We start from the raw sequence: 27,146 nt of genomic DNA on the forward strand, positions 1-27,146 counted from the left end.
GGAAGAGCATATGGGAGAAGGATGCAACCCATAACGGCAATGCTCAGTGGCTAGTGGATCTGAGGGCTGACCACAGCGACCTCCCTGAACAGGGTCCAGTAACCATCACAGTGGCAGATATCCAAGAAAGGGTCTCCAGTATGAAGAGTTGGACAGCACCAGGGCCCGACATGGTTCACGCCTACTGGCTGAAGAAGCTGACTGCACTCCACGAGCGTCTGGCAGCACAAATGAACCAGCTGCTAGTTAACGAGAGACACCCGGAATGGCTAACTGAAGGCCGGACGGTCCTGATCCCCAAGGACCCCAAGAAGGGACCGGTCCCCTCCAACTACCGACCAATAACCTGCCTCAGTACTACATGGAAGCTCCTGTCAGGCATCATATCGGCTAAGATGAACAGGCACATGGGTCAATACATGAGCGGGACACAGAAAGGAATTGGCAAGAATACCAGAGGTGCAAAACACCAGCTACTAGTAGACAGAACAATCAGCCGAGACTGCAAGACCAGACTGACCAACCTGTGCACTGCCTGGATTGATTACAAGAAGGCCTATGACTCAATGCCCCACAGCTGGATACTGGAATGCCTAGAATTGTACAAGATCAATGGGACCCTAAGAGCCTTCATCAGGAACTCAATGGGGATGTGGTGTACAACACTAGAGGCCAACTCCAAGCCCATAGCACAAGTTACCATCAAGTGCGGGATCTACCAAGGAGATGCTCTGTCCCCACTGCTGTTCTGCATAGGCCTGAACCCCCTCAGTGAGATCATTAACAAGACTGGCTACGGATACCGACTACGGAACGGAGCAGTTGTCAGCCACCTCCTGTACATGGATGACATCAAGCTGTATGCCAAGAGTGAACGAGACATCGATTCACTGATCCACACTACCAGGCTATACAGCAATGACATTGGAATGTCGTTCGGACTGGAGAAGTGTAGTCGGATGGTAACAAAGAGAGGGAAGGTAGTCAGAACTGAGGGGATTGAACTACCAGAAGGCAACATTGCAGACATAGAGGACAGTTACAAGTACCTGGGGATCCCGCAGGCAAATGGGAACCATGAAGAGGCCGCTAGAAAGGCTGCAACCACCAAGTACCTGCAGAGGGTCAGGCAAGTCCTGAGGAGTCAGCTGAATGGTAAGAACAAGATCCGGGCCATCAACACATACGCCCTGCCCGTGATCAGGTACCCTGCTGGGGTAATAGGCTGGCCAAAGGAGGAGATAGAAGCCACTGACATAAAGACAAGAAAGCTCCTGACCATGCATGGAGGGTTTCACCCCAAGTCCAGCACCCTGAGGCTGTACGCTAAGCGGAAGGAAGGGGGCCGGGGACTGGTGAGTGTCAGCACCACAGTCCAGGATGAGACAAGGAACATCCAAGAATACATTGGGAAGATGGCCCCAACTGACCGAGTGCTCAGTGAATACCTCAGGCAGCAGAAACCCAAGAAAGAGGAGGGAGACGAGGAACCATCATGGAAGGACAGGCCCCTGCACGGTATGTACCACCGGCAGATAGAGGAGGTGGCTGATATCCAGAAATCCTACCAGTGGCTGGACAAAGCTGGACTGAAAGACAGCACAGAGGCACTAATCATGGCAGCACAAGAACAAGCTCTGAGTACAAGATCCATAGAGGCTGGGGTCTATCACACCAGGCAAGACCCCAGGTGCAGGCTGTGTAAAGATGCCCCAGAGACAATCCAGCACATAACAGCAGGGTGCAAGATGCTAGCAGGCAAGGCATACATGGAACGCCATAACCAAGTGGCCGGCATAGTGTACAGGAACATCTGTGCCGAGTATAACCTGGAAGTCCCGAGGTCAAAATGGGAGATGCCCCCAAGGGTGGTGGAGAATGACCGAGCTAAGATCCTGTGGGACTTCCAGATACAGACGGACAAAATGGTGGTGGCTAACCAACCGGACATAGTGGTGGTAGACAAACAGAAGAAGACGGCCGTAGTGATCGATGTAGCGGTTCCGAATGACAGCAATATCAGGAAGAAGGAACACGAGAAGCTGGAGAAATACCAAGGGCTCAGAGAAGAGCTCGAGAGGATGTGGAGGGTGAAGGTAACGGTGGTCCCCGTGGTAATCGGAGCACTAGGTGCGGTGACTCCCAAGCTAGGCGAGTGGCTCCAGCAGATCCCGGGAATAACATCGGAGATCTCTGTCCAGAAGAGCGCAGTCCTGGGAACAGCTAAGATACTGCGCAGGACCCTCAAGCTCCCAGGCCTCTGGTAGAGGACCCGAGCTTGAAGGATAAACCGCCCGCAGGGGCGTGCTGGGTGTTTTTTTTATATATATATATATATATATATATATATATATATATATATATATATATATATATATAGTTTAGTATTAAGCTTTGCTTGTTCCATATTCAGTTTTTCAGCAAAACTTGCTTGAGTCTATAAGAAAAGATTCATTCTTATATCTGGGGGAAGATTTATTTATTTATTTTCAATAAATATTAATGTTAGCCCGCGACTTTGTTCCAGTTTTGAATTTTGGCCCACTGTGTATTTGAGTTTGACACCCCTGTACTAGAGGATCAAAAAGAGAGGAAGCAGGAATGTACGTTAGACAGGTGGTTTTAATTGAAATCAAACATCAACAGCTTTCTGAATTTGTTGTGTCTTTTTGTCGCAACTACCGTAACTTTTTTTTTTTTTAATCACAAAGCTTCAGAAATACACACATGAGTCTCTGTGTGGCTTCGTGTAACGACAAGCCATCCTGCTAGTGCTGCCCGGTTTTCAAACCTCAGTTAACAGGCAGTGTATCGTTTCTGTCTTTCCTCAGTTAGGCACAATACATTCAGCCTGATTGGCCGTAATGAGTATCGGGACCTTGAAAATGACTGGAAATGTATTGAGAATGGTTCTCACTCTTCTGCTCCTTGCTCCTATCAGTCAAGGTAATTCTTTATATTCTGTATATATCCTTTTGTGCGTGCTATGATGAATCAGCAAAGATGGGTATTCGATACCAATATTGACTTCTAACACTATCTGATGCGTCTGACAGGGATCCAGGATGTTGAGTTGTTCCATTATGAAAAGATGGAAGCTGTAGTGGGCCAGAATGTTTCCTTACCCTGCACTTTAAAAAGTGCTACTGATAACAAGATTGTCAGCATTGAATGGAGTAAGGAAACAAATAAAACTACAAAGCTGGGTTTGTACAGCCAGTTTTATGGAATCCATGTATTCTGGCAAAATATTACCATCCAGATTGAGAAGAACGGTACAGATGTACTGGGTTCCCATCTAATACTTTCTGATGTGAAGAAATCGGATGAAGGCATCTATGTTTGTGACATGGCCACCTTTCCTGATGGATCCAAAAAGGTTAAAACACAGCTAATAATCAAAGGTAAGAGAACCTAGTACACACAAAGCCATATCTAAGTACCTAAACCAGACTTTGTAGACCACCCTGGATTTAATATTTAAATAGAAATACACAACATCTTTCTATCTAATGCTGTATTGTAAATATTTCACATTACTTGTGGTTTCATCAGAGCACTCAGTCTCTGCCAATCTCAGCAGTTATTTACTCAGCAAATCCAAGTAAGAATGAAAACAACAAATCTAGGAGCTCTGCTAAAAGACAGTTTTCTTTTTCATATTGTCTCATAACACACGACACAACACACTCTTCTGTTCAGCGGAAGGGATGTTGTGATCACAACACTGGCAGAAGACATATTACAAAAATGTGCTTTTCACATCACTCAGTTGATTTTTTTTAAATTCTTTTTTTTTTACGTTTTTTGTGTGATCAACAAATCTAATTAATCTCATGTTTTCCTCAATAGATGACATTAAAATAACGTGTGATGTGAATGGCACTGTTGAAGTCCAAAATGGAGAAAATGTGACAATTCGCTGCACATAATTTCCAAACACACAGTACAGATGGACCAAGGTAAAGGAAACTTGGAATTTGAAACTGAATTTAACTCTGACTTCTTTTCAAAATAAAAGGTTTTTATGTGCTACATAATCATGCTTTGCCCCAGAATGATGAAGTGTTGTCAGAGACTGAATCTCTGGAGCTCTGGTGGGTGACTGATGCTAAGGCAGGGATTTATACACTGACTGTCAACACAGGAAGCAAACGTGTGCGCAAAGAGTTTGTGGTCACAGTGCAACCACAAGTTTGAAGACAGGTGAGCGTCTTCAGTTCGTTGCTGCTCCTTGCCTCTTTGTGTCATAATAAATGACATTTAAACTATAAAATCAAAGCCTCAAGTCAAAACGGGTAAAAGTCTTACTATCTGTTCATTTAAATGTCCTATGCCTGCTTACATTGGTTTTTCTGTGAAAGACAAAAAATAGTGATATCTGTCAAAATAGCCAATAGATGTGCATACAATACCTGTACATGCTTTATAGATTCAAGTAACTGTCTAACAAAGCCACAAGTCAATATTTGTGCTCTGTCTCTTCCTAGGATGGATCTACCACCTCCTTTCAATCTCCCTCCAGCTTTAGTCAAGTATACAGCTGCAAGGTAGAGCAAGACTACAACAGAGCCTTTCCCCATCTTTGACACAGATTCAAATATGAAATATGTCAGTTCATTAGCTGAAAAGTGAAGTAATAGTAGAGTAGGGTTTAAACCATGTCTTCTCTACTAATTAGAAACCAGTACAAACCAGAAGTTTTGCAAATGTAGCTCTGTCTAAAGGTGTTTTCAGGATTTTTTTTTTTTTTTTTTTTTTTTTTTTGAATGAGGTGGCAATTGTTGATTTATTTTTGTGTATATAGCTTTGCAGTTGTAGCTGTTGATGATTTCAATTACTTTTAATTTTAATATATTTCTCAGTACCTTGAGCTATAAACCAACAATTAAATAAAATACAAGTACATAAAACCTGAGTAAATAATCCTGTATATGCTCTGATCCAATTTCCACAATTGTTCTTTTTTTTATTATTATTATTATAATTTGTATTTCTGATTTACTAAGTTTTACAGACCAATAAACCACAAATGCTACATTTCTGCAACATATAAATTCTTCATATAGAAACATTACGTGGACAAAAGTATTGGGTTACATCACTTAATCTCTAATTCAGGTGTTTTCAGTCCCATTGCCACAGGTCAGTGGTGGAACTGAAAAATTTTATATGTGGGGCAAGATGTCTAGGCAGAGTGGCACATACCTCTTTAGAGTAGTATGTGAAAACCCCCCACATGGAGTCAACAAAATATCCACAAAAACACTTTAAAATTATTTATTGTATAATTATCTCTTCTGAGAAAAACAAAGGCTACAAGAGGCTTTTGGACAAACAAGCAATTAGCTTTGCAACTATTTTAGCCATAGTATTTTAGGTCTGATGTTTGTGCCATTTTTGTAAATACGTGTGAGCAATAAATGATCAAAAACCAGGAATATGATGGATATTGTTTTTAAGAATTTAACCTTCTCTGTATTTTGTTATTTTGTTTTATGGCTAGACAGAAAGCTAAATAGTATCCTGTTTTGTCAATGCTAAGCAGGCTGCAGCTGTACTCTGCAAAGGGGTCAAACAGCAATACAAAGGGAAATTAAAACTATACACTTGTAAAGTTAAATAAAAGTTTTGTCATTGTAATATTTTGAAGCAACATAAAGCTCTGCATTTGCTCAGTATGTGAAAACTCTAAAAGGCTGTGCTAAGAAATGCAGAGGGTTGGTGTGACAGAGGAGGACGTTAGCAGCCAGAATAAGGAGTAGATGATTGGTCTGTGCAGCGCTGACGCTTTTAGTAAATCAGGGCTTTAAATTCTATAACCAAGTAAAGATATTAGTGCAGGCATTGCAAAATATTAATGCAGTAGTACCAGGATTCTCTTTCTCAGGGGATGAACTGATTTAATCTCAAGCAGGCCCAGGCTCTTCCAGCAGCCACCGGGCCCAGGCTCTTCCAGCAGCCACCGGGCCCAGGCTCTTCCAGCAGCCACTAGGCCCAGGATCCTACTGCTCCACCAGGCCCAGGATCCTCCAGCAGCCACTGGGCCCAGGATCCTCTAGCAAGGCACCAACAAGTAAATCAACAGTGACAAGACGGTGAACGGAGCGAGCAAGACAACAAGCTCAATGGGGCCTAAGAGAACACCGATCGCCGATGAAATTGAGGACATCAAAAAGTCATTGGACTTTCTAACTGAGGAAACATCGGCTATCAAGCTACAACAGAAATATATCCTAGACTTAGTCGAGGAAATAAGGTCGCTACGTAACCAGAATGCAGAGAAGGAGAAACGGATCGTCTATCTGGAGAGCAGGGTCGCGGACCTGGAGCAATATACCAGAATGAACGACGTGATCATCACAGGGCTGTACATAAAACCCCGGTCATATGCTCGGGCTGTGACTTCTGGCAGTAAAGAGGAGCAAGGAGATCTGGATGGGAGCTCTGCGGAGCAACAAGTAGCTGGTTTCTTGCAGTCGAAAGGGATCGACCTGGACTGTAATAACATCGAGGCATGCCACCCCTTGCCCAGGAGAAATGCTAGTGATAAACCAGCTATCATCATAAGATTTGTAAACAGGAAACACAAGAATGCACTGCTGAAGCAGGGGAGGAAACTAAAAGGATCGAACGTCTACATGAATGACCATCTAACCAAATCCAATGCTGACATAGCGAAGAAAGCAAGATACCTAAAGAAACTGGGTAAAATTCAGAACACCTGGACTGCAAACTGTAAAATATTTATAAAGCTCAACGGTACACCGGAGGAAGCCAAGGTGCTGGTCATCAAATGCATCCAGGATCTGGAAAAATATTAACAGGTCACTTGACTACAAAGGCAAGGAGCGGGACAAACAATCTACAGTCATCAAAGCAGGTAATAGAAGACAACAACGGAAGCTAAAGCGTAATGTATTCAAGGATGAAACAATCAATTAATTCATTATCTGGGAATTATACATTGCTACCACAAAGGATTGCTAATCAGGAGATAAATTCACCAGTAAACACGGAATACAAAACACACTTCACAGAGCAGGACATTGATCCAGAACTGAACTTTTTTAACATCAAAAATACCTGCTACTATCATACTGAAGAACAATTCAACAAAACTGTCAAGGTCGACGGCAAAATATCTATAATCCACTTTAATAGTAGAAGTTTATATGCAGATTTTCACAAAATAAGGGAATATTTAAGCAAATTTACACATCCATTCAGTGTGATTGCAGTATCTGAAACATGGATTAATAAACAGAAAGGAGAGGACTTTGTAATAGATGGATTAAATCTTACAAATAGAAAGAATAAGAATGGCGGTGGTGTGGCCTTGTTTGTGGATAAAAATTTAAAATACAAGATGGTAGAAAAAATGACGGTGGCGGTAGATAATATATTAGAGTGTGTAACAATAGAAATTAGTATGGGAAAAGAGAAAAATGTCATTGTAAGCTGTATATATAGAACACCAGGTTCTAATATTGAAATTTTTAAGGAGTGGGTAGATAAAACATTCATTAGGACAAATCAAAAAGTCATGTTCATTTGTGGGGATTTTAACATAGATCTACTAAATCCAAACAAGCAGAGAGCGACAGAGGAATTTATTAATACAATGTATAGCTTGGGACTTTTTCCAGTGATCACTAAGCCCAGCAGGATTACAGCACAGTCGGCAACCCTAATAGACAATATATTTACTAATGAAATAGAAAATAGAACCATAAGTGGTCTCCTAATTAATGACATCAGTGATCATCTACCTGTTTTTATAGTGTATAACAGCAATTACAGGAAGGTTAAACAGCAAAACACAATAAAATACAAACGAGTGAGAACAGAAGAGTCAATAAACGCATTCAAAAGTGATTTACTCAAGCAAGAATGGGAGATGCTGTATAAGGAAAAAAATATTGATAAAGCTTATGAGATTTTTATAGGAAAATTTAAACTGTTATATAATAGTCATTGCCCAGTAAAGAAATATAGTAAAAAACAAAAATATGCAGAGTGCCCATGGATTACAAAAGGATTGCAAAATGCATGTAAGAAGAAAAATACCTTATACAGAGAATTTATAATGAACAGAAGCACAGAAGCTGAAAATAAATATAAGAAATATAAAAATAAATTAACGAGTATTTTAAGGTCATGTAAAAAGGAATACTATGAAAAATTACTGATTATGAATAAAAATAATATTAAAGGGATCTGGAAAACATTAAATACCATCATCAAAAAGGGCTCGGGGCAGGCAGACTATCCTTCGTATTTCGCAAATAATGATAGAAATATTACTAATATGAGAGATGTAGTAAATGAGTTCAATAAATTCTTTGTAAGTGTTGGGCCAGACTTGGCTGAAACAATTCCTGATATAACAGATTCTGTAGAGAAAGAAACTAGACTCATTGACCGCAATCCTCATTCAATGTTCTTAACGGTGGTGGAAGAAATGGAAATCATTGATATTGTTGGGAAATCACAAACAAAAAACTCTACAGACTCTGACGACATTGATATGGAAATCGTTAAGAGAGTGATAGAGGGCATTTCCAAACCCTTAACACACATTTGCAATTTGTCCTTACAAACTGGTACATTCCCAAAACAAATGAAAACAGCTAAAGTAACACCACTGTTTAAAAATGGTGACAGACACCAATTCACAAATTATAGGCCTGTCTCTCTACTTTCTCAATTTTCAAAAATACTGGAAAAAGTCTTTAGTAATAGACTTGACAAATTTATAGATAAACACAAAATAATAAGGATAGTCAGTATGGTTTCAGATCAAATGGATCAACATCATTGGCATTAATGGAACTGATCGAAAATATCACCAACAATATAGATAAAAGACAATGTATAGTTATTGACCTAAAAAAAGCTTTTGACACAATTAATCATGACATATTACTTGATAAACTGGAGTACTACGGCATTAGAGGAGTGGTGTTAGAATGGGTAAAGAGTTATTTGAGAGACAGGCAGCAATTTGTGAAAATTGGGGAATATCAATCAGAGTGTATGGACATTGTTTGTGGAGTTCCGCAGGGGTCAGTATTGGGACCAAAGCTGTTTATCCTCTATATCAATGATATATGCAGAACATCAGATATACTACAGTTTATTCTATTTGCAGATGATACAAATATTTTTTGTGCTGGAGAGAACTTACAGCAGCTTTTGGAAATTGTCACACAAGAAATGATTAAACTGAAAACATGGTTTGATAGAAATAAGCTATCATTAAATTTGGAAAAAACTACATTTATGTTATTCGGAAATTGTAAAAAAGATGCAGGAGCAAAATTATTAGTAAACAATGTTGAAATAGAGCAAGTTTCGGATACAAAATTTCTGGGTGTGATAATAGATAACAAAATCTGCTGGAAACCTCACATAAAGCATATACAAGCCAAACTCTCAAGAAGCATCTCCGTACTAAGTAAAGTTAAATATTTTTTGCCTTCCAAATCACTCCGGGTACTTTATTGTTCACTTATATTGCCATATTTGGAATACTGTGTGGAAATTTGGGGAAACACATATAAAACTGCACTTCAACCAATATGTAAAATTAAAAAAAAAAGCAATCAGGATGATTAATAAAGCAGGATTTAGAGACCATACTAACATCATGTTTTTGAAATTAAAAATACTGAAGTTTATGGATCTTATAAAATATAAAACTGCAAAAATTATGTACAAGGCCAGATACAATATGTTACCAGGAAATATACAGAGGATGTTCTATGACAGAGAAGGAGACTATGAATTGAGGGGGAAATTGAATCTAAGGATTCTTAAAGCACGGTCAAAGGTTAAAACCTTTTGTGTCACTATTTATGGGGTAAAACTGTGGAATAGTTTTACTATAGATCTACAGCAATGCTCAGGAATTAGTAAGTTCATGAAAATACTTCGAAAACTGATTTTGGAAGAATATGATACCGATAAAGATGATCACCCATTGTATGTATAAAAATATCAAATTATATCAATCACGGTAGCCAAGTTTATATAGGTTCTCCTCGTGTATCGTGTGGAGTATGTGATGATGGGAATTAGGTGAATTATGTGGGATCAATAAGATGTTGAGCAGGGGTAGGAATTAATAAGTATGTTCATACTTCTTCCTACTCCTTTTCAGACCAAACATTGTTACATTATGTCAGACGATTTTGTTTTATTTCATTATATATTTTTTGTTTATCTGAACACGTGTGTGTGTGTGTGTGTGTGTGTGTGTGTGTGTGTGTGTGTGTGTGTGTGTGTATATCTACATATATATTCGTATCTGTAAATGAAAATATATGTAGTGTGTATATATTGTTTTTTGTTTTATATGTCTGAAACAAATAAAGATACAATACAATACATAATTTTTTTTATTTTGAGCCTCCTATGCATACTGCTATAAAAATGCAAACATATATTTCTTGGCTGAGCTCACGCACAGGCATTTGATGATTCTCACACTCCTCCAGACTATTTTATATTCACACAATAACATAATGTGGCTTGAAGGCATGAGGGCTGGGTTTGCAGGAACATATGTACAGTAGATTCACAGTCTCACTGCATATGCATCCATGTAGATCCTATTAAAGCATTTAATATTATTGCATCCATTGTATACTTCTGCAACCAACCTAAGTACGTATATGCCAGCACTTGTTTTTGTTTGTTTTATTCCCCCAGAGAACAGATAGCAACTACCCAAACAGATGAATATCCAATTCAAATGTGGTTCAAATTTGAAGTTACAGAATAAATCCGTTTCTGTTAACTGGCTAAAACTAATCACTAAGAGTATTTTTGATACAGACTCACTTATCCACCTCTGCTCCTTGGCTGGTCCATGTTTAGAACACCGTGATGTTCTCAATTAAAAGTTATCCTCAGTTACCCTACCGCAATACAAAACGGTACCAGTGTCTGTTGTGTAATTTTTGTTTTCTTTAAGAGCAAGATTCGGGTATTGCTCTTGTTAGTGCTTATAGTTTCGTTAATATTTAACGGTCAGACGAACTTGTGATGCCAGCACGTAAACGGTTAACCCGTTGTATAAAGGGGCAGTACAGACACTCGCAAAGTCTTGTTACTTCACTGACGTCTCCTCAGAGTGGCGAGGCGAGGTCACAAGTTCCCAAACACAGCCCCACAGCAATCACACACTCCCGCCACAGGGAGGGCGGAGAAAGACGCGCAGGAGACCAGGGGAACGCACTCGAGCCAGGTCAGAGTTACTGAAAACTGCTACCGCTGCTGAGCTCTGACAGGTGGGATGACCAACTATCCTTCACACTCCAATGGTATGCAGAGTCTACGGAAAGAGCACCTGTATAAGGTGCTGGTCATCGGAGACCTGGGGGTCGGGAAGACTTCCATCATCAGGCGCTACGTCCACCACACCTACTCCACTAATTACCGGGCTACGATCGGAGTTGACTTCGCCCTGAAAGTGTTAAACTGGGATTCAGAGACGGTGCGGCTCCAGCTGTGGGACATTGCAGGTAGGGCAGTGAAGAAGCTGAGTGTGTGTTACGTGTTGTATCTGTCTGTAGGTGTGACAGCAGGCCAAATAAATTGGCAACTTGCTTTTCCTCCACAAAAGTTTATGGCGGGTGTAAGGGATCTGTATTATACGCCGTTTACACCATTTTTCCTCCTTTTGGTATTTTAAAATATGAAATGTAAAAGAACTAGTGGAGGAAGAAAAAGTTAGAAAATTTGTAGCAGTGCTGCTTAGTTCCCGAAAAAAAGATCCTTTGGGTAGATAACACTTATCTTCTAAGTGACAACGAGGCATGACTCTTCTATATTTATGAAACGTTCACAACATAGAGATGCACTGTCACTGTGGAGAGCTGGTATCTGACACAACCCACGTTCTCTCTCTCTCTCTCTCTCTCTCTGACACACACACACTGCTTAGACAAGACCAGCACACTGTTGTTCAGTCATTCATTTAAGGTATGATGTTGCATCATGTGATTAGAGCCATGTGAGGGAGATTTAAAGGAGTTACAGGAGTGTTTTGTAGCCCTAATAAAAAACAAAACCACCTTACTCAGTCACAACGAGCAAAGTGAGACACACACAGAGGTACATGCCTTATGGGTTTAATTTTTCTTCATTAAATTAAATGATTATGTCAGGGTCAAGTAAATATAGTAAGTCACATCTGATTTAGTTTGTCTACCTGGTTGAATTAATCCAGATGGGCAGATAGGCACTGAGGAGTGAAACATTAATCCTCTTTTCATCATGCGGGGAATACATTTCATATGCTTTGATTGGAAGTCATGCAAAACTTTAAAGCGCACCCTAGGCTTACTGAATGACAGTTTGTCAAGTGACAAATGTGACACGTCTGTCTGTGACTTCTCTTACACAATGGCAATTATTTATATACAGCCTTGCACGAAAGGAGGAAGCTATCAATTTCCCCTTACTTATGATGGTAAATGGCAACACTTTGTCTTTCTCAGAGAGCTTTTATTAAAGCCAGAAGTGGCCTCTCATCCATCCATTAGTATTAACTTTTCTGCTGAGAGGACATTTCCTGCACAGCAAGCAGGATGCACACACCTACGCGCTCTGTTCCGGACCAACAAGTCAAATTAGACCGCATCACGCATCTCTGAGGGAATGTGTTGTTAACAGCTAACCTGCTCCTCTAATTTTCATTTCTTGCACAAGCTCAGATGAACCCACGTACATCCACGTGCATACATCTTCCATATAGACTTTTCACATGCGTACAGGGATAAATGCTGTTTTAACCTACTTGCAAATTGCATGTCTAAATTAAGCAAATCAAGCAGTCACATTGGCCATATGTTTATGTGCAACATGATGGTAAGACTACAGGAATGTGCTGTTTCATGGGAATGCAGGCACTGCTGACTGCAGTCAGCTGTATTAGTTGTTTTGCTGCAAACATGCAGGAAGAACAATGAAAATCTGTCATTGGATCTGATGCCGGCAACAACAACGCTGTCTTACGAATGAATGAATCTCCGTGTTTGTCTGTGTTTGTGAATCACAGGTCAGGAGCGTTTTGGGAACATGACACGAGTGTACTACCGTGAAGCCATGGGGGCCTTCATAGTGTTCGACGTGACACGGCCAACAACCTTTGAGGCTGTCGTTAAGTGGAAAGAAGATCTGGATTCTAAATTAATGCTGGCTAATGGAAAGAGCATCGCCACCGTGCTGCTGGCCAACAAGTGTGACCAGGGCAGGGAGCTGACCAACAATGGCATTAAAATGGACCAGTTTTGCAAGGACCACGGCTTTGTCGGTTGGTTTGAGACTTCTGCCAAGGTGCGACCAAAGTACAGTTATAATACGTTTGCTACAGTTTGCTAGTCATTTCCGAAGTATGGAATGAAACAGATTCTTAAACAAACACAGAACATACCTCATTTTCCTAACATCATATAACAGACACACCCTTCCTATTGGAAGTCTTTTTAAGCTGTTATAGTTACCATCTCTCCCACCAACATGTAGCCACAGCTTCCCTGCATCCTTCTCCACCAGCACCATAGCACCCAACTGTAAGCCCTGGGGGATATTGACTCATCTCTCCCTAATTTTACATATAATATATTAGCAGGGAATAATGAGCCAAGAGCCTAGATGCCAAATGCTGACTATATTGTGCTCCTTTAATCAATCAGTCATTTTAAAATAGTCTTATCTGACTGAAACAGAGATTTATTTATTTTTTAGCTTTGTTCCTAAGTGTCAGAAGAGAAGCCAAGCTAAGGTAATCAGTTGCTTCCCAGAGCAACCATTAAAGAAACATACAACCCCGAGCAAGAGTGCATCTAGGGATACTTCTCAAAATATAAGCACTGTTTAGGATTGAAAGAATCCCAGCCATCTCTGAGTCACACTCTGGTCACTTTAGTCAGAAATGATCATCTCCATAGAGCTAACTGGGCTTTTATATGCTCATGAGATACATTTACAGTGCAGGGTTAGAAGAAATTCCATAATTTATTGTTAACTGTCTGGTGTTCAAAAACTCCCACATCCTACGGGGAGTTCTGCTTCCAATCAAAACCCCACTGTTTTCAGTTCTGTTCTTGAGTGGGCATTATAAAACCTCAGTTTGATGACATATACATTTTCTACCTGCTTAATGTGCTGGATAATTTGTGTTTTAGGCACCATATAATTTGCTGTAGTTATGATATACATGCATTTGGTGTTCTGCGATCTTGACCATTTAAATTACTAGGTTTAAATAAAATGTTCACGCTCAGTACTCGGTGTGTTTGTCGACATTTCCAGAAGAACGCCGTAAAATTGTTTTACTTTTATGCTGCTGCATAGAATTCTGCTAATATCGCATGCACTTACACATCTGCTGTTGACACTGACGTGTTGGAGCTGCTTGTGGCATCAAGACTCGACATTCTGAAAGGTCAAAGTTTATAAGGTGCAGATTTGCCCAGAAGTGTCAGAGGTAGACTATACAAACAGATGTACCCACTCCTTATGTGGAGCAGCCAGAAGAACGTTTACTGCATTTATTTAAAGACGTACATACATGATGGTGTTTCTGTGACGGTAAAAGCAGTCCGATCGGTCACATTTTTAAAGGTGGGATCATGTAAATGCTTCTAATGCTCTGTTAGTGTTCTGACACAAGGTTAACAAAACTGGGACGTTGTTTTAATGAGTTCTTCTCTCTCATATAGGACAATCTCAACATCAGTGAAGCTGCAAACTTCCTAGTCAAGCACATCATGGCCACAGAAAACGACATCCTGAAAACTGTGGTACCCGACACAATCTCTCCGCAGCTCAAGTCCAACAGGCAGATGAGCTGCTCTGGCTGCTTGAAATAATGAAAGGACAGATCAGTGTGAGAACTGAAAAAGAATGGATGCACAGCAGGACTAAGAGGCAAAGCCATCTGAATCTTACAAGGAAAGGGGAGCAGTGGTGGTGTGTACTATGAAACGATTGGAACAGTTTAGGCTCTTTGGTCCAAACTAGAGTTGAACATTTTAGTTTGTTGCGCTTTTGAGGAGCAAACCAAAGCTTGCAGACTGAAGTCACTTGAAGTTGCTCATTTATTTAACACTTTTTGTTGTAACGTGCCATGCTGCGAGTGTGAAGTTTCTGCCGGAATAATGAAATAACACTGCTGTCTGTGCTTTTCGTCACGATGTGGTGTGTTGAGCCAGAGAGCATAGACACAAATCTCTGGTCATCTCTGCCTATTTTTTTTTTTTTAACCTAATTAAATTTTTACTCTTACAACAACAGCTCGCTTTGGAAAAACACTGGCAACATCTTCACCTCATGAATGGTATGAAAGTTCTCCCGATACGCTTGATGCAACACACCCAAAGGACTCAATGCAAATACACATCTTTAATTTTATTCTGCACTAGCCAAAGAAAACAGTACTGACCTCTTTCAGAGGATCCCATTTATTTATTTATTTTTTTGCTATTTTCTAATGATGTGAAATTTTCACTTTTTAAAAAAAAAAAAAAAAAAATCAAATAGGTTGTTTATATAATTAACTTTGAGTATTTAACATTGGGTAATGTATCAAGATAAACTGCTTCAAATCTGTCACACAACTAACGAACTTTAATTTGTTGGTTATATCTGTAATAACAGTTTGGTTGTGGCAAGAAGCTGCAAAGAAGTGGAGTGAAATATTTTAGGCACACAAACATCCTGGAGCCTGCTTGGTGTAAACAGACTTTTATGGCCATGGAACAGACGTGCTGGAGCAATTCAAGTTTATGTGGTCAAAGATTTCCCAGACATATGTCTTTGTCAATAGTAGGGGAGTGGTTGTCATACTGCTAAACACTGGGTTTTAGGCTTATAACATCTAAATGGTAAATGGACTGCTTTGTTATTGATCTCTCACAGTGCCTTACACTACAAGCTACACTCACATAGCATCTTACTCGCAAGGACAGTTCAGTTCATTTCAGCTGGAGCCGTGGACCAAACCATCAGTTTCCGATTACCAAAACTTCACAGTGTTAGTTTGGCCCACGCTACCTCCTGAGTCACACTTTTATCAGAAGTGATTATTAAGTGTCTGTGTATGTAATTTTTCTTCATCAGAACCTAACCCCTTGTATCCATGGTAACTGGAGTCTTTTTGGAGTATCCTCCAACATCTTTGTGAAGCTATTTCTCTCTCTTTGCAGGCACACATCAACGCTCATACCCATATAGGCAGGTTTCTGTAATCTCTGCATCCTTGTTCCTGTTCTCCTCTTCTTTTTATTGTTTCACTGTGTTTTTTACTCGCTTAGCTATTTGAAGTTTTTCTTTTGTATGTTTTCTGCTTTTTTTTTTTTTTCCTTTTGCTTGCTTCTATTCTTTGATTTACATTTTATACATTAGGTACATTATGCAGATACTGTATACAGCATCTTCTACATACTGTGGGATTTAGTACTTAACCTGATTGTCCAGTTGCCTTGCATTGAGCCTGCTCCTGTGTACTACTTGCTAGTATTAGCCTCTCAATTCATGCCATTCTTTTTCTTCTTCTTCTTCTTCTTCTGTGAATTAAGACATAAATTTAAGTTAGCTCTCATATCCTGATCTGGATCAGCCCACTAATCTGGATTAAATTAATTGTTTGGTTTGTTGGCATTTCTGCAAATGTACTATGAGAGGTTGCTTTCATAGCTGACTGAGGTTTATATGGCAGTGTCATGTGGTAGTGTGAGTTTTTATTGGTTATTTACAGCTTGCATAAGGGTGGATTTAAACAAGGGCCTCTCCACAGAAAAATGTCACATTTTTTAGCTCATCATGAGAGCGTCTAAATATCATGCATCTCTCATATGATATCAGAATGGCAGCGTTACACTTTACAGGCACAGGAAAATGTGCTGTGAGAAGTCATTGTATGGTGTGTTTGAGAAGCAAAGAAAGACTTAACATCCCTTCTTTAGTTGTTATGCTGTGTGCAGATTGTACTTGTGTATTTATTTTAAAGCTGTGAAATCAGTTAACACATATAAACCATGTTATCTGTTTTTCTAACACTTTCATAAAACTTCATAAAACAATGATTTTATTCATCCACTTTAACCTGGAACAAACATTTATTTTCTGATCACTCTGAGGACCACTGTAAGACAGTGAACAGAAAATCAGTGTCTAACTTTTATTAGTTTAATAAAAATTATACACTGAGTTTGTGTGTGTGTGTGTGTGTGTGTGTGTGTGTGTGTGTGTGTGTGTGTGAGGCTGAATCAGGACTCTAAGATTCTCATAAGGAAGCCACATGATTGTTGATTAATCTCTGCCCGAGGGTTTAGAAGATTAGGTCATCTGCTTGTGGCATGTTAAGGCATCCTTGCCAAGAAAGCATCAAAGCATTTTAGAGCTCAGTCATCTGAAAACCATCAAGTTGTATTTTGACGAAACAGGATTTCCAGAAAAGTGACAAAGGACAAAATAAGATAAAGAAAGTCACTGGGCTACCATGTGCTTCCAGCCAGAAGAGGTTCAGTTGTCTTTTGTCTATAAATCTGCGGATCAGCAATCTAGGGATGGAAATGTATTTTTCCAAAGGATAAACACCCATTTGATCTTTTGTTGTTGTTGTTATTTAAATTTTTATTTGGAATCAGGGGTGTACATGCTATTCACACCACAACAGCTTTCACATTATAATTTTCTTTGATAACACATGTAAACCCAACATCAATGAAGAAAGTAAGTAAATAAGGTAATATTAACATAACTTTGAGGAGGTTAGCAAGTAGAGAGCGGAAGTATCTGCTCTAAATGATAATACATCGTCAATCCAGGATCCCAAGACTTAAACATTACTCCTTTTCCTTTCCTTTCCTTTTCCTGTCTTAAAATAAATGTCAGCTTCTCAATCATGTAAATGTCGTGAACTACAATAATCCAGTTTTTCACCATTTTCTTGTCGGAGTCAATTAAATTTTGTACAGATATTTGTTTTCGAACTCATCCAGTGTATCTGCTCTTAAACGTAAATATAAGATCTCAAAAGAAAAGGGGACTGTTATCTTAAATATTCTTCCTATAGCTATCTTTAGCTGAGACCAGTGTTGCTGGAGTTGTGGGGAAGTCCAAAACACATGAAAATGGTTTGTATTTTTTTCTCTATGAAACCTCCAGCAACACAATTCTTTATTTAGGAAACTACTTTGTGCAGGTGTCCTGAAAAATCTTATGTTCTCCAATTGATGTTCTGACGGTGATGGTGAAGAGGATTGTCTAACTCTGGAAGGCTGTAACATCTAAATCATAATTTTCATATTTATACCATTCATTTGACCCTTCTTGTGCGGTCTTGTGCTGTCAGGGGGCAGGATAGAAACACAGCATGGCATTTCTGTCACTTAGGATGCTTAAGATCCCAAATCAAACCAGAAAAATATCCGCAAATAGCAAAACAGCCCTCGACTGTAAACAGGTCAGGGTTTGTTTTTTCCTTTAATTTGTCACCAATCTGTAAATGAATCACTGAAAAGCTGTTTGAGGTTATTAGTCACAAAATATGGCATACAAAATAAAACAAATGGCCATTTTTATTTCATTCTCTGTTTATTCTTAAAGTTTAAACTCACTGTGTGATGAGAGATGGGGTAGATTTAACTCTTGATTTCTGGAATTTGGAATCATGAGCACATTAAGGCACACTGTGTGGCTCTCGGGCTCTGCCAAAGATCCACCTACAGAAAATGCCCATATATTCTCTGTGAGACAGGAAGAGAGAGAAGGTGGTAGTAAGAGAAGATCGAAGAGACACTTAAATGTTACAGCAACAAAAGGTTACCAAGGAGTCAGTGCAGGTAAACCAACAGACACGCTGAAGTTGTCATCACAACTGCTTTAAAAAAAACATTTAAACATTTCACACTGATTAAAACAGATCACTCTGTACTTTATTAGCACACAATCAGCTACCTTAATTAATCTCATGTGACAAGTTTGATAAATCAGTTACGAGTATGGAGATCATAAAAATGACTTGGTCTGATGATCTGACAGTGCCTTTCTCCCTGTGGTCACTGCCAAGAATTGTTCATGTGGAGCCACCTCTTGTAACGTTAGGCACATTGCAGCTGCTTTTACTTCAAGACTCAGATACCAGTTAGTGACCGAGAAGTGAAACAGTTCATATGAATTACATTTGTATTTTTATACAAATCCTAAACTTTACTTGCAATAAACTGGGGTCGTAAACAAATATGACTCATTCAGTGCATTTCCAAGCTGTCCAATTTCTGCAGACAAAGAGAAAGAAAGAAAGAAAAGTGCAGCCACTCGAGAATGACTGGATTTTGAACTTAATCACATTTCGTGAAATCTTTCCCAGGCTTAGGACCACCTGCTTTAAGGTGATTTCCTCATCTTTAAGCCCTTGGAACTTATCGTTTGTCGGTTCCCACCCAATCAATTTGGCCAAATTAACCCACTTGACCTTTTGCACCCATTTTGATACATTCTTTCACCCTGAGTAAGCTGTGAGAATGACTGTTATTGCTGCAATTAAAAAACCTTGGTGTAGTGTTATCGTGCTGTTTTTGCTCACATAAAAGAAAACTAAGAGATGACATAAAGACGCTGCTAATTAAATCAGCCTCCTGACAGAGAAAAAAGGGGGGAAAGGGGCAGTGATGAAAGAGGCGAAAACAAAGGAAGATCAGGCAGGAGATTAAAAAGCACAGAGGTGAGACAAAGTGGTAGAGATTGTCTACAAATTTAAAGGGACTAATATTAACAATGTAGTGTAGTAATAAATCATTAATATGTCTGTCCAATTTGAAAGACGAGTCCTCTGAAGACCCTGTAAGCTCAGCTATCTGTCATACATGCTAAGAAATATTACATCTCATTAACGTTACTGATGTTTTCCGGGATTAAAAGTGAAGGACAAAGAAACATATTTTACTGTTTGGGAAACTTTATGCTTCTTTATTCAGTTTAATATTGGGGTTTTTTTGGTTTGTTTTTACATATGGTCTAAAAATAAGAAAAATCGGGAATGCACTTGCAAAAGTTCATAGAAAGAAACGGTACTTTTGGAACATGGCTTAAAAAACACACACAATCAATAGAAGAGCTCAATGTAGTACAAACACATACTGCCACTAGAGGGCAATACGCACCTAAGTTATCACGCATTTCTTGTGCAGTGTGCAGTCAGCTTGAAAGAGAAAGCAAAGGATTGTTTTGTCATCGTCCCTCAAAGCTTACTGTCATCAAAAACACAGTGTGGTTACTCAGCATATCTGATTTACACTATTGTTCAAATCACATTTTACACTAATCAGTTCAAGTCCAGCTACGTTCAGGTGATTATTATGAGTGACAACAATTTCATAAATGCAAACATATAATAACAGCAAATAGTGAACAGAAAAACCAGAAGAGTAGCTGCAAAGCAACAAATGCTAAACACTACAGAAAGCAGATTAATAAACGGAATGCTGAATAGAGGGAAAAAAAGTGCAGTTGCTAGAATAAAGTCTAAAAGACAACCATAAAACAGTTTGTACATCTGAATCTATCACTGCGTTATTTATTGCGTGCTTATTGATCTTTTCCAATAATTTAGATACGAACGATAAAGATAACTTTATCGGCTGTGGATAACTTACAATATTTCCATTTAGTGAAAGGTTAGACAAACATGGAGGCTGGTTCAATCATTTTAATTCCACCCTTTCCTCAGACGGGCGTGCTTTGTTCACGCAGTGGAGCTAAAGACTCAGCTAAAATTCCTGAGGTGTGTTTCACTGAGTTACAGTAAAACTGTGAGAGGCGTTTGCAGTTTAAAAGAGCTGTGTCATTGTGGAATGCGGATGATATAAAACCACAATGACAGCCAGAAAACTGAGAGCCAGACAAAAAGTAAACATGCCACACTATGTCAAGTCCTTTTTGTTTTGTTAGTTGAGTTGCGTGGTTTTGGTGCAAAATGCTGATGTGTGTTTAACTCTGAGTAAGAGGGCTGAACCAACACCCTCGGCAAGAGGTAATTTTGGCCAAATAGTCTTGTTCACACCTGAGACCTGTGTTGTAAAGTATGTACACGTCATCCTGAGGTAGTCAGGCAGTGAGGCATGTTATAAATGTATGTCCCCATTCGGTTACAGTTAAAACTATAAATGTCTCCCTGACTGTGTTGCTTTGCTTCCCCAGACATTCAACTATAGTAAGCTATTTACAGTGTTAAAAAACCCCATCTGCTACAGCCATCGAAGGACTTCTAACCGGTGGACAATCGAAATGATTTTAAACACAAGGAACACATTCCCGCCCACTCGATATACATTTGGAAATCAAAGGGTAGTTAATAAAAAATGCAGTTGATTGTGGTCCTCTATTTGCAAATTAATTTTTCGATTACAATTAAAATCGTACTTGGCAAAGCCATTGCTTCATACTGGAGCTTGCACACAGGCCACAATACACAGTAAAGGCCCTCAGATAATGTATGAGAAGGGTTACAGTAAGGCTTCAAAATCAGTTTGAAATAAAAAACCTCAGGAGCCGCAGTCCTCTGACACCCTGTATCGCCACATCAGTGTGCTTGTTCTGTATCTAAAGTCAATGTTGTCCAGTGACTGTGTCCCTGCTGGAACTTCATGGAGCTTCCTCATTTGTCATATACTGTTCAACACCCACAGAGGACACCTATGGCTGGAGTGGCAACCCATGCTGTGAGAGAAGAGTGTCTGTGTGAGGACAGAAAGAGGACAGAGGGCAGTCTGGGGAGGTGTACTTGGCTAACACCTGCAGCTGCTCTGGCTGTAGATTTGCTTCACTGCAGACCCTCTGGCATAAAGCAGAAACACTGTGACACGTTTTCAACTTTAGCTGGCTCAACTGGCTCTTCTCCAGCATCAGTTTCTCCCTCTCCGTCTTCTGTGATACACATACACAAAACACACAATCCGATTAGCACGACCGAGAGCATCTTTTGGATAAATTTACTGATTAAAAAAAAACAAAACGAAACATACTTACCAGCTTGTTGATTTCACACTGCAGATTATATATGCAGTCCAGTTTTCTCTTGCGGCATCGCTGAGCTGCGAGGCGGTTTTTGCTGCGTCGTCTCATATCATGGACAAAGTCCAGCTGTTCACGCGTGAAGGCATGTTGCTTTAGCAGCTGCTGGAAGTCGTTTCGGCTCAGCTCCACTATCCAGTCTACAGAGAATGGCAGCTGCACCTGAAGAAACCCAGCAGGAAAAAAAAGAAGAAGAAAATGTTACATGACATCGTTTCTAAAATGAGACAAAGAGTGTTCCTTAATGACATACTTTTAAATCTTTACGCAACATCACAACACAGGACTGTCTCTGTTTGTCTTACAAGAGGCTTTGATAAATAAACAAAGAAAGCTGGAAGTTAGATAACACCCACAAAAAAACAGGATGGCACAGAAAAAACACAACTGTTTCTCTATTGGTATGAAATGATTACGGCCAGTGTGTATTTCTTATGGCTATGCATATTTTAATTTATCGAATTTAATTTAATTCATTTACTTTGTTTTTATTCAAAGTCCCTTGTGGGACTTCCTGTAAGTGGTGTAAACGGGTAAAAAAAGTGAACAAGGAGTTACATTTTTACCAAGGTGTTAATTGTTAACTCTAAAAACCTGCTGCTGCTAAACTGGGACAGGAAATATTGGAACAGTATCAGCCATGTACTGTTTTATCTACTATAAATAAAAGCTTTTCCTCTGAAATGACCTTAGCTTCGTCTGCACACTCACTGCCTTATTTGTCCAATCCGAGTGGTCAGCTTGGACTTGAGAGCTTCTTCAGACTTGTTGTTTGACTCACACTTATTACTAACTCAACAGGCTGAGCTGTGAATGTAAGCTAAACTGGACTCTGAACCAGCTGGTTGGACGCATATACACGGTCCCAACGCACACGCAGCTGGGTGAATTTTTAACCAGCCTCCACGGCAACTCTCCTTTCTGTTGCCTGAAAGCAAATTTGAATATGATAAAATGTGCCAAAAACTGGTATCTATAACAAGCACAGTGAAGTCACCCACAGGCAAGGTGGTGATGCTTCTCAAGGCACTGCAGTTTCTGAACAACGTGAACTACAGAAGAAGGTGTCGTGGCTAAGCAGGGCCGGACAGAGGAGAAGAGATTCATTTTAACTTCTCACCTGCCTGGCCCTCTCTATTGCGGAGGACTCGCTGTCTCCTTCCGTTTCTGTCTCCGAGTCGCCGTCCTCCCCCGAGTTAAAGGAGGACACACCTGACTGAGATGCCCCCTCACACTCAGACAGCCCTTCTCCTTTCCATGAATATTTCCTTTGGTCCAGATCCTGGAAAAGGGGACAGCTTGTTTTGGGGGTGTTATGCTTCGGCCACTCTAAAGATGTGCTCTGTGGGCATTGGGCCCCTATATTGGTGGGACATCCGCCCTTGGGGTCATGAAAGTTGAGCTGACAGTGGTCTATATCAGATCCCAGCTGCCGTGCCAGGCTCTCAGCCATTTCCTTCTCCGCAGTGATATTATTTACAGGCAAGGCTACTCTTCCATTTTTGCTTCCTTCTTTTCTTGCTTCTTGAAAGCCATTATCTATCCTCTTCCCCTCTCCCTCTATCTTATCCTCTGCCTTGTTTTGACTGGAGATTGGCCATCGTACAATAGGGCTTATTACTTCTTCAATGTCCATACAAAACCTTTCCTGCCTCAGTGGTCTACAGATTACAGGACCCTCATTCAAGGCCCTTTGAGGGCCATGGTGCAGCATTAACCCTGATGACCTCTCAGTCAGCACTGCGCTTGACTCTGAGGAGTCTGACTGGACACTGGATATTTCCAAGGAGGCGATTGCACTTGCACCCTCTAGCCCGTCGTCCATTTCAATATCATTCTCTCGTACTTTCTCGCTCCATTTGCCCCCTCCTTCATTTGTGTTCTTCTTAACCATAAGAGCTGTCGCTCGGCCCAAGCAGTTCTCTGTCTTCCCATCATTTATTTGAATTTTCCATGGCTCATCAGTCCCTCCTTTATTCTGTCTGTAGCCACTTAAGACTGAATTTCCAGAGATTTCAGTCTTAGTTTCATTCTTACTGTTTGCACTGCTGGAACACGGCAAGTCAGAGATGACACAGTCATTCCTGACCCCTGTTGTTTTGACCAGGCTCTTCTCTGTGACAGAAGCGTCCTTCCCGCAAGCTAGCTGGAACTTGCGATACTTTGGACACTGCATAAAACTGTCATTTGTTCCCTCAGCTACTAGTGCACTTGTGTCTGTGCTCTTCTGACTTCCCACTTTGTTGTTCACTGATTTGTTACAGTCCTGAACCACTTCCCGCGGGCATGATGACTCAGCAACTGGTTGTACTTCTTTTTCATCCAACAATACGCTGTCAGAGTCTGTGTTGCTGTTTTCCTCTGAAGGCGGCCGCTTGCTCTTCTCTTTACAACAGGTCTTTCTCTTGAATGGAGGAGGACCTTTGGTGGTGGTGGAGAGGAACTTAGGGAGCAGAAACTCAAAGCATCCCTCATCTAGGTCTTTGAAGCCAAGAATGACCGCCGAGTTTTGGATTTCTAGGACGTCCTCTTTTCCAAAGAGTAGTTTGGACGTGTAGGCAAACTTCAACAAGGGTTCAAAGCCAGTGACTGTCACCTGTAAAAGAGGTCAAATACATATTTTCTTTTAAAAAGAGCATGTTCTGCCTAATTCTGTACTTCCTGTAAGAGTAGACGATGAAGGGAAAAGTACTGTATGTCCACATGTGAAAATAGATTGATTTATGCCAACTAAAGAAGTTTCGGGAAATAAAAAGGATTAACTGTTAATATGATGACAGTCTCTGACTGTCTATGAAAGCAGGTTTTACTTGAATAAAAAAAGTACTCTAAGTCTGACTTTTTAACCAAAATTTAGCCACTAACCGGTTTGACCTGATCTTTCCTATATGGATTTGTCCACTGACGCCAGAGATTATATGTTGGCGCTTCCGTGCGTTTTAAAACAACAGTCGGTCTCATTTATTATTTAAAAAAACAACAACAAACAAATTCCCAACTCTGCGACTACCTGTGAGGAAACGAGCCTCACAAGCGCCTTTCTCACTTCACTTTCAGAAAACATTTTGTTATCGTGAGCTTGTGCATGTGTAATAATTTCGACCTCTGTGGCGTCACGACGTGATTTCTCACCTCTTGGGGAAGAGTGACGACCGCCCCATGTTGTGTGAATGAGGAGATCCTCTGCGCGAAGTACTCGCTACAGGAAGCGAGCACCGAGCGGTGGGCTCTGAAACTCTGGCCCTCCACCACTACCGTGACATCGCACAGCACGTCCCGCCGCCGCTGTTCGTCCAGGGAGCTCAGCACATGGGAGGAATGAGCGGTGGACTCGAATGTAAACACAGACGACCGTGGGGCAGACATGGCCACCGATAGATATCTGTTTGTACAGCAAACACACAGAGTCTCTCCGTCAGAGTTCACCAGTTCCCTTCTGTCACAACAACATGATATACTTTTAATGTTACTTCATAAAATACAACACAACCACAAACAAAGGAACGAAAGCATGCCTACCTTAGTCTTACTCTGGAGTAGATTTCCGCGCTGGTTAGGGTGTGTAACTAAGTCCCAGCAAGCTTAACACACATGTTTTTTCTACATGGAATGCTGTCTAACCGGACTATGTTTCCCATAAATCCTTATCGCGAGTCAGATACAAACGAAAATCTAAGCTTGACTCAGTCATATGGCCTGTGTGTGTGTGTGTGTGTGTGTGTGTGTGAGAGAGAGAGAGAGAGAGAGAGAGAGAGAGAGAGAGACAGAGAGAGAGAGAGAGAGAGAAAGAGAGAGAGAGAGAGGAGGAGGGGGAGAGGCATAGAGGGAGTGTGCGTCTGTGTGCTTGCCTATGTGTGTTGTAACAACCCTGGGTGTATCAGAGCGGCGCTGACTCATGCACTCTTGCTGATAAAGGATGAGCAAGCAGTTTTCCCGTCCTTACCAAATCCCACCCTCAGATCTGTTTGGTAAACCAACAGCTTTGTTTCCTCAGAAAATCCTTTTATACACGTACCTTGAGCGGACAATTCACAGATTAAGGGGTAGGCTGGGAAGCGAAGCTCGTGTTTAAACAGGATATTGTTTTCCGTGTGTATCTTTGGCTTGAAGGTTACCTGGAGTTACTCAACCATTTGCATACACAGTGAATTATGAGACGCGGTTGTTGTAGAAAAAATAAAGCGTAAAGACAAACACCTCTTGGTGAAAAAAAGGGGAGGAGGGACTAATCTGACGGTTATTGTTTCCCAGCAGGTCCGTGTTGCTTCATAGCTGCAGTTTTTAAAAGCACCAAGTGTTTGTGTGAGCTCAGTGCAAATGCGTCTGTACCAGAGAGAGGCACAGAAAACCTTTGCTGGCAGGGGTACAGGAACTGAACAAATCAAAATCAAATCAAATCAAATCACTTTTTATTGTCACATCACATGTGCAGTTGTCACAGCTGTGCCTATTGCATTGCATTTTATTTTCATCATTGAAGTTACATGGCTCTACTTTAAGCATCACCACACGCCTTGTGTTTTACACTCCACTCCTGTTGGGTGTTTTTATGAATGACTTTAAATCTACTTTTTACTAGTTTATGGTAGGCTTTATGTTTGGTGTAAAATACTCTGCACCCTTATTGTGATATGTCTTAGAGGAGGGTTTCTTAAGTTTTTTTCTTCAGTGCCCAATTCTCACACACACACACACACACACACACACACACACACACACACACACACACACACACACACACACACACACACACACACACACACACACACACAACAATTTCCATGAATCATTTGCAAAAAAAGAGAAGAAGATCCAGTCAGCAAAATGTTGTTTGGTTATTATCCCCCCCCCCCAAAAAAAAAATCACATTAGTTTCACTTCATATTTTTCACCCACTTGTCTGTGTTCCATCCTCCAGTGGTTCCACACGGCACCTGTTTGAGCACCGCTGCCCCATATAATTACACATTATCATTATTATGCATCAAACAGTATCTGAATAGCTAATATAATTATATGTGTCAGCAACTTTTACTGGCCAAGAAAATACTGATGAA

The 27,146-nt window shown here is 40.3% G+C and overlaps 4 protein-coding genes across 4 annotated transcripts in view; 3 read left to right on the top strand and 1 right to left on the bottom strand.

The window, feature by feature from the left end:
- The window catches only part of LOC308387307 (uncharacterized protein), a 3,134-nt gene extending 846 nt beyond the window's left edge, over positions 1–2,288 (top strand). The window contains exon 2 of the mRNA XM_080867252.1: positions 1,893–2,288. Within this exon, the coding sequence (XP_080723378.1) occupies positions 1,893–2,267 (375 nt within the window). The 3' untranslated portion in view covers positions 2,268–2,288. The remainder of the gene's footprint in view (positions 1–1,892) is intronic.
- LOC308386830 (uncharacterized protein) overlaps positions 1–10,288 on the top strand; it is a 15,718-nt gene extending 5,430 nt beyond the window's left edge. The window contains exons 2-6 of the mRNA XM_080866636.1: positions 2,832–2,946; positions 3,057–3,404; positions 3,853–3,962; positions 4,057–4,206; positions 4,491–10,288. Coding sequence (XP_080722762.1) covers positions 6,129–6,824 — 696 coding nt within the window. The 5' untranslated portion in view covers positions 2,832–2,946; positions 3,057–3,404; positions 3,853–3,962; positions 4,057–4,206; positions 4,491–6,128 and the 3' untranslated portion in view covers positions 6,825–10,288. The remainder of the gene's footprint in view (positions 1–2,831; positions 2,947–3,056; positions 3,405–3,852; positions 3,963–4,056; positions 4,207–4,490) is intronic.
- Positions 10,289–11,130: 842 nt separating this feature from the next.
- Positions 11,131–15,567, top strand: rab38b (RAB38b, member of RAS oncogene family). Its single transcript, XM_080866825.1, has 3 exons — positions 11,131–11,531; positions 13,070–13,347; positions 14,736–15,567. Exons 1-3 carry the CDS (start codon positions 11,303–11,305, stop codon positions 14,883–14,885), a joined length of 657 nt encoding a protein of 218 aa, XP_080722951.1. The 5' UTR covers positions 11,131–11,302; the 3' UTR covers positions 14,886–15,567.
- Positions 15,568–19,945: 4,378 nt separating this feature from the next.
- bach1b (BTB and CNC homology 1, basic leucine zipper transcription factor 1 b) lies at positions 19,946–25,829 on the bottom strand. The gene is made up of 5 exons (XM_080866948.1): positions 25,609–25,829; positions 25,222–25,471; positions 23,210–24,685; positions 22,045–22,251; positions 19,946–21,942 (listed from the first exon to the last, which is right to left on the bottom strand). The coding sequence occupies exons 2-5, from the start codon at positions 25,453–25,455 to the stop codon at positions 21,712–21,714; spliced, it is 2,148 nt and encodes a 715-aa protein (XP_080723074.1). The 5' UTR covers positions 25,456–25,471; positions 25,609–25,829; the 3' UTR covers positions 19,946–21,711.
- Positions 25,830–27,146: the final 1,317 nt, after the last annotated feature.

Source organism: Rhamphochromis sp. 'chilingali' (genome assembly GCF_963969265.1).
Source record: "Rhamphochromis sp. 'chilingali' genome assembly, chromosome: 19".
In the NCBI taxonomy this organism is placed as follows: Eukaryota; Metazoa; Chordata; class Actinopteri; order Cichliformes; family Cichlidae; genus Rhamphochromis; species Rhamphochromis sp. 'chilingali'.

What these genes read in the sequence shown, in the direction of transcription:
- bach1b (XM_080866948.1), bottom strand. Translation starts at nt 25,455, where the DNA reads ATGTCTGCCCCACGGTCGTCTGTGTTTACATTCGAGTCCACCGCTCAT. An exon ending in CAATAGAGAGGGCCAGGCAG is followed by an intron (nt 22,252 to 23,209) that starts GTGAGAAGTTAA and finishes GGGTTTCTTCAG; the next exon opens with GTGCAGCTGCCATTCTCTGT. An exon ending in AGTGTGAAATCAACAAGCTG is followed by an intron (nt 21,943 to 22,044) that starts GTAAGTATGTTT and finishes TGTGTATCACAG; the next exon opens with AAGACGGAGAGGGAGAAACT.
- rab38b (XM_080866825.1), top strand. Translation starts at nt 11,303, where the DNA reads ATGACCAACTATCCTTCACACTCCAATGGTATGCAGAGTCTACGGAAA. An exon ending in CCAGCTGTGGGACATTGCAG is followed by an intron (nt 11,532 to 13,069) that starts GTAGGGCAGTGA and finishes TGTGAATCACAG; the next exon opens with GTCAGGAGCGTTTTGGGAAC. An exon ending in GGTTTGAGACTTCTGCCAAG is followed by an intron (nt 13,348 to 14,735) that starts GTGCGACCAAAG and finishes TCTCTCATATAG; the next exon opens with GACAATCTCAACATCAGTGA.